We start from the raw sequence: 15614 nt of genomic DNA, 5'->3' as shown, positions 1-15614 counted from the left end.
AAGACCTGGCACTTTGCCTTGTTGCATCTTGTATCATTGGCCACACCTTACAAGGATCACCTTGTCATAAGATGAGTTCAGGTTGTTCGCATCCTACAATGAGAAGCAGGACCTGCCCTTCAAGAACCATGCTGACTGGGTTTGATCCCCTGGTTTTCCTGCATGTGAATTTTCGGATTGAAAAAAAAAAGTGCCACATAAAGCTGAAAGGTGGGAAATACCACTATTAAACTGCACTAAGCAAGAGACTGTAAGTTTATCTTCACTGGTGACCTAGTACTGAGCTAGATATGTCATTGATATTTCATCTCCTCTGAGGTTTTTTAGTGACCAAGGAGCAGTACTACTACAGACCTCTACCCCTCCCCACTGTTAAGGTATGTGGACAGGTACAGTCTGATATGGGAACCTATGAGATTGTTCCCAAACTGTACAGCCCAGAAACATGACCTGGTTCACCAAAGGGTGCCCAGGAAAGGCTGGTGGGGCTGGATGAAGTTAGGGCCACCCTGAAAGTGACAGGAACCCAGAAAGGGTAAGCTGAATGTGATGCTGGGGGACAGAGGTCCTCTGTTACTGCAAATTTTCTCAGGAAAAATGGTATTTCTTTGAGTCTCGATTTTATTTTTTTTCCTTTTTTTATGTTTCAATGTCTCTAGTGCTGGGTGACCATACCAGCACTGCCAGCACCACACAAGGGGCCCAGGAAGCCCATGGTGGGTTGCATGGAGCTGGAGCAGAGCCCAGAGCCAGGCTACATGCCTCGTGGTAGCCAGCAGCAGCTTTATCTGGGTTTTTTTTGAACAGCCCGGCAGGGTCAACACACTTGTCTGAGTCTGACCATGATGCCAAATACATCCCTCTGTTCATGAGTCAGTCACCAAAACTAGGTTCCCAAAACCCTACAAAGGGAGAGACTGGGGCATCTTGTGGTTTTCACCCCCTTCAGCCAGGAGGGATTAACTTCAGTGCTGCTGACCACTCAAGACGTTTGGTTTTTGGTGACTGACTATGAGATTAGGAGCCACAAACCAGTGCTGAAGATATCCAGCATGCAGCTGGATTAATCAGTGTTGACGGTTAATTGAACATCGAAGGAGGAACTATTTGGTCTCACTATTCCCAGGTAGTACTCCCAGAAAACATAGGAATCAGTCCATTCATCTCCCTCCAAGCTAGGACACAACCCTGGTCCTTTGCTGCACTGTGCTTCCTAGAGCTCTTCAGGCTTACACTCCTCTTCTGGGTCACCAAAGGTTTGTAAAATAAGAATCTGTACTTTTATATCCATGCTTCCACAGGTCAGCAGGACACCTGACCAAAATTACTCCCCAGGGAAGGTGTCAGTGAGTGTACAGCTGGAACATACTCCACTTGGAGGTGTACACAAGATTGGCAAAGTAAGTTTCTGCCCATAGTGTTACTTTAATAGTCCACAGTTTTACAGTAACATATGATCAAAATTGTCATTTCCAGAAAATTGCACAAGACTTGGGAAGTTTAACCAGAATGCTGGAAGAGCTCCTCAGAAAAATACAACATAATAATGTTTTGCCAACGCTTTACATGAATTTATTTACATTTGGATTTATGTAAGGAAGTTTCCATGCTATAAATTTTTATTAAAAACATGTCATTAGAAATAAATAGTACATTTATAGTCATAAACAAACCAGTAGTTTTTACACACACTAATGCTGGGTTTCCTCTTACAAAACTGGAAGTGTATTCCACCATCTAATTTTTTTTGTTTATACCTGATATAAAAGGATAAAGTTGCTGCGTGAAGTTCATACTTATTGTGGGTTTCATTATGTACTCAGACTAGATATACAGAGGGTCTTTTTCTGTTTTCCTAATAATATTTATTTGGGAAACATAGCTTTCTGTTCTTGCTATTGATTTTGGGCATGGTAAATGAGCTTAAACACTGCAGAAATAATACCATGATAGTAACAAAGATTAATATATTGGTTGCTTTTTCTTGCTTGTTCATGGGAATGACTGATCTGTATGAAAAAAAGAAATACGATTGTACTGTAGAAAGACTTGATACTACCAGCTGTTTAAAGGAAAAATACATATTTTTTAGTTCACCAGAACCTTATTTTCATTAGCTATGTGGAAATGTGTGGCCTGGTTTTTCAGATACTAGGAAAGCAGAATTCCTCAATGCTGTTCTCCTTTCTGTTTTCTGTTTCCTGCAGGTTGATTTGTTGATACTCAAACGTCACACGATTGATATGTTTGCCACTGGAGACCATTCTCAGTACCGTATTGTCACAGCCAATTTTCATTTGTGCTAATTAAGGAAAAGAGATATTGAGGAGATATAAAGATACACTTATATGGAAGAGAGGGATAAAAGATAAATAACATTGAGAACTACAAAGTACTGATACATACGATTTTGAAAGCAGAGCAAATTTGTGTGTGAGACCAGCCAGTGGTGGTATTGCTGACTAAATACCTTCTTTTGTATTTGTTAGTTTTACTGTACAAAGGCTTGGGTATTTAATCAAGTGTTGTAACCTTTACTCATGCAAATGCCACTCACTTCCTATCCACCTATGGTTTTAGATATGCATAGGTGGACATGATGCAGATATCTTGGGAAGATAAGGTATGCTACTGTTAGATACAAGGAACAATGGGTAAGGGAAATGTTGCCCTATCCTAAACGTACCAAAAATGAACAATATTGGAATGCTTCCTGTTAGAGGAACGAGTGGTTTTGTGTGTAAGGAGGTTCTTCACAGTAACAAAGGCATGTGAGAGTCCCACCAAGACAAACTCAAATGGCAATGGCCAGCGTATGGACTCTGCGGGAAATCGAGTCTATCAGTAGCTACTGCTTGAGATAAGCCATTTGAGCAGGGGTTTGGCAAAGCCTCTTTCATTTGAGGAGCTTGGAGCATCTTCCTCACTGGAGGAGAAATCTGGTGGGTCACTGGGAGAGCAAGGGCTGTTGAGATGGGATTTCCCTTCCTTCCCACCACCAGGAAAGCACATTTTAATCTCATCGCGCACCTCAGTATTCTCTCAACACCAGTTAAAGCTTTAAATAGTGCCTGGAAAATGAAGTTGTGGTGTGATGAAAGGCAAAGGGATACCACATGTGTGAAGCGCCAGACACATGCCTGTTCTCCAGGCCTGTGGATATGCTGCTTCTCAATGTTCCTATTCATAATTCTGAGGTACAACACATATGCCACAGGGGCTTGTCTGTCATATCACTGCAACACTTGGTGCTCTGCTAAAATGAATTTTAGGGAAACTGGGAATTCTCATTTTTAGGGGTAAAAATAGGTCACTGACGTGGCATGATAGTGAAACAGGAACAGAGCTCCTCCAGGGTTCAAAGCAGAGTGGGACCTCTGAGGCTTCAGGGGTACGTGTTACTTCTGCAGCAGAAAAGGAGGCTTTGGGAACACCGAGTAACTGAGAAAAAAACTCCTTAGCTGAAAACGGAACCATTCTGCCTCCATTTGTTACGAATTTCCAGGCTCATCTATCTGTTGACACTCCAGTAATCCTATGTATTGCTGGCAAGCATTTTTAAAATAAGTGTAACTTTGTTACACAGTTAGTGCAGGCGCAAATGAAGGTGTTTGTGTGTGTGCTGTGTAATGCAGCCCAACCACAGGTTCAAATAGCTTTAGATTTCATGTTCTGCTAGATGTGAAGTTTACCATTCTAGCAGGAAATCCAGGTTTGGGGGGGCCTCTGTGTGACTCTTTCTGGCTAATTATTTTATCACATGGAGGTAAGTGGACCAAAGAGCTCTTACCAGACCCATGAAAAGAGTGACAGAGATCAGCAAGTGGAAACATCTTGGACGGGTCTAAGCCAGTTCCTCCTAGCAGCTCTACAAAGTCTCCCACTCCTGCACAGCCTGCTGATGGTTTCTGAAAAGGCAGAGATTAACAGTTATTTATAATTTATTTTCAAAATGTAGCAGTTCTCTAGACATGACTGCAACCACCAGTAGGTTTCAGAAGTTCTCCTGCTCAAACCTGCATGAAATCAGGCTGGTTTTATCCTGAGCAATACTACTTCAATTTGACATTAGTCAGTTAACTTTCTAAGGGATTCTGAAGAAACACCTAAGTAGGCTATGAAAATTACTGATGAGTAGTCAAGGTGTTGATTCAATTTCTTTTAGTGCAGATAAGCAGTCTGATTCTGGATGCTTAGACATGTAATCAAATTAATGTAGTCATGGGCTGCATGTGTGCACTCAGCTGGCATGCAGGAACTTAAGTTCCACTATGCCATACATATTGCTAAACAATAAGTGTTGCTTTTGGAAGAGCTTAATTAAAGTAGGAATAAACCAAAAGAGCAGTTTTGTATAATAACAATAGCTCACCGTATATTAGATCCACAAGCATTCTTTTCCTGAAAATTAATGATGTGTGCCAAAAACATTTTGCGCAGACACCTTGTACACCTTTGGGCTGTCACCCATATGGTGCTTTTTAAGCGCTTGATTTCTTTATGTCTTCTGCTGTTGTCCCTTTTCTGCCTGCTGCTGAGTAAGTCAACTCATTTGCTCATCTCTCAAAGCCTGGTTTGCTCAGATGCTAGCAGTCCCCATGAGTGACCTGTGCTGCCAGTCTCAGTGGCTCAGAAAACAAACTTTCTTGCTTCTATGCTTCTGGATGTTTTGGAATTTGCACCTTCTTAGACCTTGCAGGCACAGGGGACCACCAACAGCTCTTGTCTTCTCCTGCTGGTCATCACCAAGGACCAAATGCTGTGGCCAAACCGCACCCCATGCTAATGAAGCAGAGGATGCTCAGCATGCTGAGCAAAGAATCAGTTGTGAGCACCTTTGTATTTTCTCCATGCTAATACCTCACTATCTAACCCATGTCGTCTTTCTCTGTTCAGCACAGCTGCTGCTTTCATTAGTTTAAATAGACAGAAAGCACTGCTTTCTTTCTAATGAAATTCTTACCCTTTGTTATGGCAACCAATATTTACGTGCATTAATGGTACTTTGCATAATTTGCCTCTGCAACATTACAAAGACAATAGCAACAGAGACATAACCAGCTCTCTTCTTTGGGGAGAAAACAGAGCCTCCAGCCTGTGCACGTGGGGCCCAGAGTGCACATGCCTTAGCATCCATGCCACAGGCTATCCCCTCTTCAACACTCTTCCCTCTCCCGTGACCAGGAAAACTGCACAAGGTAGTAATTTCTTAGGAAATAAGCAACTCACCTTCAAAAAGAGGCCATTTAAATGCCCCAGCATAAGATCAGATATTTTTATCACCACTGGGTATATTATGGAGAAGCTGCAGTTCCTGTGCTGATGAGGAATGACCATGGTAAACCTTCCCGAGGGAGTCTGAGAGATGACATTGCAAGCTGCGCACAGGAGAAGGTATAAGAATTACTTGTGCAGTCACTACTGTCTGTGGCAAGATTACGTACTTTCAGTACTAACAAAGAATAGATGATATAATTACTGAGAGTGACAACCAAATGCTGGAAAATATGCATGTGGTGTTTCTGGCATTCTTGCATAGCATTTGTTCCCTAAAAATTCCTTGTCTATTGCTTACTGTGTAGCATAAGGTCTGGCAGAATTTGAGGGTAAAGCAGTCAGTGGGAGAGCTCACACCTCAAATCCATACATCAGGGGCTCCTGTTGTTTTCCAGTTTGAAGGAAGCTAAATACAGGTGCAGGCCTTTTGTTTAGCTTTGAGTGGTTGTCTCCTGGTATTGCTAGCAAGCCCTTAAGTCCTATTCTGCTGCTCCTAAGTGGAGTTCCTTACCTTGCAAAAAGTCCCGTTGAAACTAGAGTGGTTACATGCTGATTTTGTCTTAGAGTTCAAGCTTAATAGTTAGGTGAGGGAGTAGCTTATCATCTGTGTGTGCAACACAAGAGACCTCCATACTTATCTGGAGGGCTGCAGCTGCTTTACCAGGCTAGTGAAGACACCTCCAGCAACTGCACACAGTAATCACATGCATGGGCATGGAAGCCTCACCAGTGTGGGGACCCAGCTTGCAGGCTTGTGTCTGAACAACTTGGGATAAGAGCAGGACAGACAGGCCATCATCTTCATCCTTTGTATGGTGAGGTGGATAAACCAGACTGGCCTGAACAATAATTGTTAAGTGGCCTGTCCCCCCTCAGAAAAATAATGCAAGTGACCATTATTTGTGCCTTGCAAGCTCACAGGCTTAAAGAAAGAACTTGTGCATAGATTCTTGGAATCATGTATCACTCCTAACAATCACATAACATTCAATATAGTGGTTTTGCTGTCAACTGTTTTCAAATATTTTACCTCATTGTTCACCCAGATCTAAAAATTGCTCAGATTAAACTCTCTAAATTAATACTATTTGTTCCAGCCAAGTGGAATATGACATGCTAGTTTGGAAAAGATCTTTGCAAGAAAGAGCCCTCTTCCCTGAATTCTGAAGGGCTGCCCAAGCTATCTCTTACCCTTCACTGTCTTTTTTCCTTGAGACATGCTGAACCTGAGTCAAATCCTCAGGCTTGCAGGTGTGCATGGCTCCATTGCCACTACTGGAGCTGTGTGAGGGCAGATAATGCCAGCGAGAGAATTCAATGCAAATTGACACATTCGTTTTTCTTCCTGCCCCAAACTCAAGCCCGTTAGATGGTGTAAAATGCAGACTTACGAAAGAGGTTGGTGTTTTTCTTGACTGTGATGGTAAATCCATTGCCTGGCTGGTGAATCCTGAAGAAGATCATTGCCACGTTCTGTGATGACCTGATGCTCTTCTGAATATTGCCACTTTCACAAAAGTCTATGTATCTTTCAGAAGTAGGAAGAGGATGGTCCAAGGAACTGGGAAATTTCTCTCCTTTGAGTATCCAGCCATCAAATACCTATAGGTGTTCAATAATTGAAAACAAGGCTTTTGCTTATTGTTCTGTTAGCAGAGAAAAATGAAATATTACAGGCAGTGTTTTATTTTTGACACCAGACTGCCTGTTCAAAGCCACCAATTGAAAACAAAAATTCTTTGTATTTATCAATTTCCTACTATTTAACTAACTATTCAAGCGTCAAACTGCATTTAGGAAATACATATATATAAATTTTTGTTTTAATTTTCTTTATTTCTTTCAGGTGACAATGCTGGTGACTATTTTTGAGAGAAGCAGCTCTTTTTTTTGCTACAGTGTCATCACATTTGCATCTTTATTATTATTATTATTCCATACTATTTCAATTTCTATGTTACTAAGAGTTCTTTACCAGCTAAATTTGGAAACCACATGAAACATAAGTCACTCTCTCAAACTCGGGGCAGTAAGTCCACTGATCTGGCCTGAAATTTTCCACCATTCATGTTCTGCAGCTTGTCATTAAAGACCTGGATGTCTTCCAGAGCTATTGGAATACAATAAAGCTTCAGCTGAGGAATTATTGGCAGAGGTATAGCTCTCTCCTTTTTCTATCAGCTCATCTTAATCCCTAGAAAGCAGAACAAATGCTGCCTACTTGGCAGGACCTTAGGCAGCAACCTCTACAAATCTCTCCTTCACAACAAAAACAGTAATGGTTTGCCCTCCCTGTCTTTAGGAAAATGTGTCAGAACTAGAAATCTGTATTAAATTCTAGCATAGCTGCGCAGTTGCCTGTTTTGATTCCTTCCTAGCAGCTCTCACCCAGTAATCCCTTCTATGGTCCAGTTGGTACCGGAAAACCCAATGACTAGATTCTGCCATTACTTCAGTGAGTAATCTTAATGTATGTGTAGGAATTCCTCATAATAAAAATACAGGATCAGTCTCTGGATATGCCAGAACTATAAATTTTCTGAAGTAACGAGACATGGGTGCTCAAATTACACAAGGGAAAAGCTGCCTGTATAAATACAATGGTTTAATGCAGAAATTGGCACCCCATGATCAAAGGATGGAAACCTTTATAAAGCCTCAAAGATTTTTTTATCCTCCATAAGTGACTATAAGTCTAGGTACAAAATCCTTGGACCCAAACCAAGCTGAAATCAGCCTCCCTGTAACAACATTGGAAGAGATCATAGCCACGGGTATGGGAGGAAGAGAATTACCTGGGAGGAAAGCAAGCAGGGGGACAGCATCTCTCCAAGAGAGGGACACAAGGAAAGGGCTGAAGGGGAGCCTTCCACCTCCCAGAGCTTAATTTGCCACTGGGTGGAATAGGGTCTGTGCTATGCACAGCCAGCACAGCGTAAAGAGCAGAGTGCAAGGTGTGGGGAGCAGCCTCCTTTGCAATCCTGACCTGAGTTCAGATCTTGGTCAGTGCTTTGCCTGACAAGAAAATGCACTGGTGAAGTTTCTTTTGATACTGGAACATAACTGGCTCTGAGTCACAAACTTCCTTCTGTTCAGGGCAAACACCCTGGAAAGCTCTAGTGGGGCCATTTGAAATAAAGCCTGCAGTGATCCACTTATTAATAAGCTGATGTTAAGTGCCCTGCAAGCAGAGACCCTGGAGCAGTAACAGCCATTCAGAAAGCTGCATCATTATCTGGAGGGCTTGCATGCACTGAGAAAACTCTCTTCATGGGGCTGACAGGCTTGGCTCGTACTGACCAAATTTCAGTCAGTCCCCCAGGTATGGACACTCAGCAGAGATGCTCCTGGAAAAGCTCAGGAGGGCCGGTGCTGCGGTTTGGAGAGGAATCCTCAGCCTGCATCCGACTATGCTTTAAAGGGTGGTAATGCGGGAGACATACCCAGAGTGCCTTGGGCAGGAGAAACAGCTGTCCCAGAGACAGCTGCTTTGTGAGAGCCTGTTCTACACACAGAAACACACACACACTCATAGACACACGCATTTGCCTGCTCCTTCCACACATAGCGAACGTCTGACATGTCAGGAAGGTGACGCACAACAGAACTTGCCAGCCTCTTACCTTCAGGAAATCGCCCCCTTTGCAGTCAATGTTTACAAGGTCGTAGTCGATCATGATTAGCTCCTCAGGCTCCCCGATGAAGAAGGTTGCACAGTGCAGCTGCGGTTGGTCTGCAGTGAAGGTGAACTGCCCCTCTATACTCAGCATGTCAATGCACCCTGCAGAAACACAGACACGGGTCTGCTGCCTCATCCTGCTGGGGAGGGAGACTCAGCTCCAGTGCCCACAGCAGAGGGAATGGGATGGTGGGGAGAGACCTTTACACTGAGACCCGGCTAGTGGTGAGGAGAGGGAGACTCAGCTGAAGCAATTAGGAGCCTGCTGAGCATAAGAGGATGCTCTCAAGTGTGAGCACAAGAATGCGAGGGGGAGTGCAGGGGGAGATGACAAGTCGATGCATCTCTGAGAAGAAAACTGCATGTGCATAAGTGCACAAAGACCCCGTTCCTTCAGATTTCCCTCTAATCACAGCTTCTTCACCTGCCCTGGAGATGTGACAATTCCCAGGGACACAGGTGGCCAATCCCCATCCTCCCATTATTGGGGACCCTCAGCTCTGAGCCCCAGCCTCGTCTCAGAGCCTCATTTCAATCGCTCTGCCTCAACCACAGTTTTCCCGACACTTTTAACACTTTGTTATTCTTCTCCCCCACCTTGCAGAAAGTGCCTGCAGCTCTGTTGCTCTGAGATAGCCCTGTTCCCCTCCTTGTGCCCTGAGCTCCCTCCAGGACTCTCCAACCCACTGATGGTCCCCACCAGAGTACCAAAGAAACTCACGGAGCGACCGCCGGTAGACCTGCCCTGCAGACAGCTCTCGCTTCAGATCTTCACTGAGAAGTAGGAAGGGCTCATCTTCACCAGCATCCCTCACCTGGTGAAGGAAAGAAGGCAGGAAGAGTGTGGGACAAAGTGAAATGCAGCCCCCTCCCTGCACCTCTCAAGAACAGGCACCAGCAGTTTAAATCCCTCCTCCAGAAGCAGTGCAGCTGTGGAAGAGCTCTGTCAGAAAGCTGCCAAGCTAAAGTAGAGGGGAGCAAACCTAGCACCTAGGAGGTGAGCCCAGAAAATCTCAAATCCTCAGTAAAAATGCAAGTTTGGGAAAAGGGATAAAGAAACTGGGGGGGACAAGGGCATGGTATGGGACTGTTGCATTAAATGTTACCCAGGTGTATGTTTAAGGAGGAGTGGGAATAGGAGGAAAGAGAAGAAAAAGCACAATGCTTGAAACCTGGGAGTACAAGTTAGAAGACAGCAGTTAAAAGCACAGCAAAGTGCCCCATTGCTCACCTCTAGGTATCTGGTCTCCCCCTTGGAGGCTGCCAGGAAGATGAGAATGAAGTGGCACTGAAACTGGAATGCAGACGGCATGCTGACACCTCTTCTGGCAGCCTTCCCTCTCCCCACAGCCAGGCTTCTCCTGATCTGCGCCAGCAGGCAGGAGCTGCTGGGGTATCTTGGAGAGACTCTTTTATAGAGCTGTTGAGAGGGGAGGCACTTGGTCCCTGTACTGATAGGGTAACCTATGGTAACTGAATTCCTCTTGCAGTGACACAGTATGTGGGCATGACGAGGGTCCAAATCACAGCCACAAATTTTCAAGCCGGTTGAACTCCCCACACTGACAGATGTCTTTTATCTCTCTGGTGGAGATGAAAAGCTCTGGGGAGGAGAGCCTGTCCCATACAGTCAGAGCACTCACACCGTGTTTTTAGTTCCATTTACCCCAAGTGAGGAACGAGGATCATCCCTTCCTCCATATTGTGCTGCTTTCCTGTGCCAGGGCATTTTGGACCTGCAGGGCTCCCTTTCTGCCTCCTGCTGCTTTGTGACATGCATCTCTCCACAGCACCTGTGCTAGAGGTTTCCCACTGGCCAGGCCTGGGTAGCACTCTACATCCCAGCCAGGCTTGCAGCCTGGGGTCAGCGTCATCCCAGGGCCAGGGGACCTGCTGGCTTCCAGGTCCTGTGCCAGCAACTTTGGCACAAGGACAGTCAAAGCCAGACAGCTCTCCACCAGATAATGGCTTTCATACAAAAATTAGAAAACCTTGAGGCTCCCAAGGGCATATTCCCCATAGCTGATACTGCTCCAGCCCGGATCCTGAAGGGAAACGTGAGAAAAACCTTTTAAAGATGACTCTGGGAATGGACACTCATAACTCTGCCTAATACTAAATACCATTAATTCAGCAGATCTATTAGCTGTAGGGTACATTCTTATTTTCCCCTGACTTGCGATGAACCATCAATACTCTGCAGACAATAACTACCCTTTCCCCATCTCAGGCTTCTTACTAATGTCACCTTCTGCTCTATGCTTCCCTGTCAAATTATTATTTTGGTTCATCAAAACTTAGAAATATGTTTGTAATATGATCCAAAATTCAAAGCTTTAAGTTTGTTGCTTCTGATTTCATTCTTAGGGCTTGTAGATAGAACATTTGCTTGCTGTTTCACCAAACTTGTCAGTCAAATAAAGAGCAAATACGTAAATATTGCTCTGTCTGTATGCCTGTGGCTCTGCCTGTATTATGCTGTAATTCTTATAGTTTACTTTAATGTAAACTATACTTTATAATGTAAACTATACTTTACTTTAATGTAAACTATAACATTGTTCTATATCTGCATGGCTCTTCTGTGAATTTGCCATACCGTTGCGGGTTTCAGGAGCACAAAAATACTTAGGAAATGGAGAACATATTATTTTTGAACTTTGACATCAAGTTGCATTTAAATGCTGTTAAAACTGATTTTAAGAACTGTGGTTAATTACTGCATGAAGCAAGACTTTAGGTATGTGCCTTGAACTGTTTAAACAGTGTGTTTTTAGGAAAGTTTTATCAGAGGATTATCCAAGCGAATTTGGAATCTGAAAAATCCATTGAAGTCCTATGGGAATTACAAGTTTTGTTGGAAAACTGGAGGGTTTAGCTCCAACTTGCATTTAGAGGATGACTGGGAGGCTAATCAGAATAGGGAGAAGCACTCTTGTGATCACCAGGATCCTGTGGGACCAGTAGGGGCTGTGGGGCAGCCTAGTCTCATTCATGCTTCTTATCACATGTTCACTTTCTGAAGAGGTGAAGGATGTTAGAATTACAGCAAGACCCCTTCACTCCCCATCTTTGAGGCACTTTGCAGAATGCAGTCCCAGTTCTGGCTGGGGAGTCCCACTTCCCCTTCTGGCCCCCAGCTTCAACCTCATATCCTGAGTCCTTACCTATCTCCAGTAAAGGAGAGAGAGTGCTTGGTAGCATGAGAATTCAACCAGTTACAGAAGATCTGGTTAAATTCAACTCAAAAAATGAGTGAAGAACAAATGACACTGCTGCTAATCAACACAGCTGTCTAATAAACCATCTATGGGGTGATCTACTCAGAATAAAACATACCAACAGCAATTTCAACATATTTTAAGCCCTTGCACATGAATAGCTGAGGTCTGGGCTAGCATAGCATTTTCTGGTGGAGGTCCCAGACAAGCAGGTGGTCCCAGGGGCTGGAGGACATCCCAAAAGATGAGGTGTAGGGACTGCCTTTCTCCAACCAGCAAGGTGGAGAGAGGGAGGATAGGAGTCACCTCCATGTCTGTTGCAATTTCTTACTCACATGGCACCTATGAAGGTTTTACATTTTCTGTGCAGGAGTTTGCTCTGAGTGTTGCAAATATTCTGTATAACATTAGTGCAAAAGTTAAACTCACCTCTTGCTGTGGATGTGGAGCTTAGGTGTAACAGGGGCACTAAGGCAACCTGTCATCTACTCTGCATCATATTCCACTTTGCATTTTGGTTCTGCACTCAGCAGGAGCTAATGAAGCCGATGACATCCTGCCCAGCCTCATGACAAAGCCTCCTAGTACCCGGGATAATTGCTTGTGTCCTCAAACACAGGGTTGCCCACAGCCCCCAGATTCTTATATGCTTCCGTCTGCACAGCTCCAACGTCTGTGGAAGGCAAGTGTTTGGGATGGGAATAAGAACCACACACAGAGAGGTGCAGCTGCTGCTGCCAGAAGCTGTGCCTCATGGTGCCTCCACAACTGACTCAGGTGGAGCCTTGGAAGATAGACCCACAAAGTGGACCAGTCCCAGGGGAAGGAGCGGGCTCATCTCCCAGCACATCATCCTGGCTGCCAGAGAATGAGGGACGATGGGAGTCACCTCCTCAATCAATGCTGCTGCCTCCTCACAGGGTATTACAAGTCCCCTTCCCCTCTGTACCTCCCAGTACAGATGCTTTTGTTTAAGGCCACTGGCAGAGACTGATCTCTTCAGGAGATGAGATTGTGACTAACAAAGCAAATTAAAATTAGCAGTTTAGTCAGGGTTCAAAACATCGCTGCAGCATTTCAGAAGGGAAAAGCACCTTCAATGTGTGTTGTGGTTTAAACCCTAGCCAGACAGCTTGTTCACTCACTCCCAGTGAGTGGTGCCGGGCTGAGAGCAATCGAGGCCCCCCCCCGGGGCTCTCCCCTTCCCCGCTCCTGGAGGAATGGGGAGGAGGATCGAAGGAGTGCAACTCCCACGGGTTGAGACAAGAACAGTCCAGCAACCAATGTACAACACAAATCACCACCGCTAGCACCAACTACAACAATGATAAGGGAAAATAACAAGGGAAGAGAATACGATACCACCGGCCAAGAAACGAGTCCCACCCAGAAGCCCGTGTCCTTCCGGGTCACTCCCAGTTACCCCCACCCCGGGCATGATGTGCTGTGGTATGGAATACCTCCTTGGCTAGCCTGGGTCAGCACCCCATCTCTGCTTCCTCACAGCTTCCCCTCCTCCCTGCAGAGCATGAGCCTCACAAAGTCCTTGGTCAGGGTAAACATCACTTAGCAACAACCGAAAACATCGGTGTCACCAGCACTGTTCCCAGGCTGGCAGTCAAAACACAGCACTGCACCAGCTACCAAGAAGGAGAAACATGACTGCTACTGCTGAACCCAGGACATTATCCACCCCTTATTCCATACCAGTCACGTCATGCTCAGATCCCACATTTTCAATACACCATCGCTCTCCCACATATATACATCCATATACACACAGACCAAGAGAAAGAGATCATTTTCTTAGTGCATGGACCAATCCCTATAATGCTGCTGAGTCCATTTGGTCCATGATGTCAGGTTCCATCTCTTGTTAACAATCTTTCAGGGCAGGAAAGGCTGTGTGCAGTATTGGATCGTTGCCTGCTGATGCTGGTTGTTTCTTTACTGTGGAACTCATCTGGTTCTATCAAAGTTCATTCTCTGTTGGGATGATGGCTGGAGGGAAGTCAGGGCCAGTCACTGGTGACCTGAAGACATCTAGTTGATGGGCTATAAAAGTATTACACAGCAGGCAACAGCATACAATTAAGTTCATTGGCTGTTTTCCCCTAAAATCAAATCCCCTTGAGGTATATATCGGACTTCCTTATCTTTCCGCATTGCCCACCAAGTATATCCAGATCCCTGAGCAAAAGCAATCCCCCAGGTGGGTTTGCCTTTACCTGAAGCAGGAATAACCCAGACTGTCTTCCCCAGCAAATCCTTCATATGCACCACAGGAACTTTGTCCCCCTCTACAATATGTAAAAGTTCTGACTGGGCTGGGCCAGCCCTGTTGGCAGATCCTCTGGTGTTGACCAACCAGGTGGCCTTTGGTAAGTGTGTATCCCAATGCTTGAAAGTTCCCCCACCCATTGCTCTCAGTGTAGTTTTTAACAGCCCATTGTACCGTTCGATTTTCCCAGAGGCTGGTGCATGGTAGGGGATGTGATATACCCACTCAATGCCATGCTCTTTGGCCCAAATATCTATAAGGTTATTCCGGAAATGAGTCCCATTGTCTGACTCAGTTCTCTCTGGGGTGCCGTGTCGCCACAAAATCTGTTTCTCAAGGCCCAGGATGGTGTTCCGGGCAGTGGCATGGGGCACAGCGTATGTTTCCAGCCACCCGGTGGTTGCTTCCACCATGGTAAGCACATGGCGCTTGCCTTGGCGGGTTGGTGGCAGTGTGATATAGTCAATCTGCCAGGCCTCCCCATATTTATACTTCAACCATCGTCCTCCATACCAAAGAGGCTTTAACCGCTTGGCTTGTTTAATTGCAGCACGTGTTTCACACTCATGAATAACCTGGGCAATAGTGTCCGTTGTTAAGTCCACCCCTCGATCACGGGCCCATCTATATGTTGCATCTCTGCCCTGATGGCCTGAAGTGTCGTGGGTCCACCGGGCCAAAAATATGTTGCCAATCTAAGTCCATCTGAGCCACTTCAATCTTAGCCGCTTTATCCACTTATTGGTTGTTCTGGTGTTCCTCAGTGGCCCAACTCTTGGGTACATGGACATCTACATGACGTACCTTCAGCACCAGGTTCTGCACCCGGGCAGCAATATCTTTCCACAGTGCAGCAGCCCAGATGGGTTTACCTCTGCGTTGCCAGTTGCTCTGCTTCCATTGCTTCAACCACCCCCACAGGGCATTTGCCACCATCCATGAGTCAGTATAGAGATAAAGTACTGGCCACTTTTCTCGTTCAGCAATGTCCAGGGCCAGCTGGATGGCTTTCACCTTGGCAAACTGACTCAATTCACCCTCTCCTTCAGCAGTTTGTGCAACTTGTCGTCCAGGACTCCATATAGCTGCCTTTCATCTCCGATGCTTTCCCACAATACGGCAAGAGCCATCAGTAAACAAGGCGTATTGCTTTTCA

General features: G+C 45.2%; 1 protein-coding gene across 1 annotated transcript; it reads right to left on the bottom strand.

Moving 5' to 3' along the window:
• Window positions 1–1850: 1850 nt before the first annotated feature.
• CRHBP (corticotropin releasing hormone binding protein) lies at window positions 1851–10339 on the bottom strand. Its single transcript, XM_057405516.1, has 7 exons — window positions 10188–10339; window positions 9678–9771; window positions 8901–9058; window positions 6669–6879; window positions 5230–5378; window positions 3791–3908; window positions 1851–2302 (listed from the first exon to the last, which is right to left on the bottom strand). The coding sequence occupies exons 1-7, from the start codon at window positions 10266–10268 to the stop codon at window positions 2145–2147; spliced, it is 969 nt and encodes a 322-aa protein (XP_057261499.1). The 5' UTR covers window positions 10269–10339; the 3' UTR covers window positions 1851–2144.
• Between the last annotated feature and the right edge of the window lie 5275 nt (window positions 10340–15614).

The sequence above is a fragment of the Pezoporus wallicus genome, unplaced genomic scaffold (assembly GCF_028554395.1).
Source record: "Pezoporus wallicus isolate ANWC-B61680 ecotype Strahan unplaced genomic scaffold, APGP_CSIRO_Pwel_v1 scaffold_2696, whole genome shotgun sequence".
Lineage (NCBI taxonomy): Eukaryota > Metazoa > Chordata > Aves > Psittaciformes > Psittacidae > Pezoporus > Pezoporus wallicus.
The sequence above is the reverse complement of the archived record's forward strand: the minus strand, read 5'-3'. Positions and strand labels throughout refer to the sequence as shown.

What these genes read in the sequence shown, in the direction of transcription:
- CRHBP (XM_057405516.1), bottom strand. Translation starts at nt 10,268, where the DNA reads ATGCCGTCTGCATTCCAGTTTCAGTGCCACTTCATTCTCATCTTCCTG. An exon ending in GGGAGACCAGATACCTAGAG is followed by an intron (nt 9,772 to 10,187) that starts GTGAGCAATGGG and finishes TTCCTTCACCAG; the next exon opens with GTGAGGGATGCTGGTGAAGA. An exon ending in GGTCTACCGGCGGTCGCTCC is followed by an intron (nt 9,059 to 9,677) that starts GTGAGTTTCTTT and finishes GTGTTTCTGCAG; the next exon opens with GGTGCATTGACATGCTGAGT.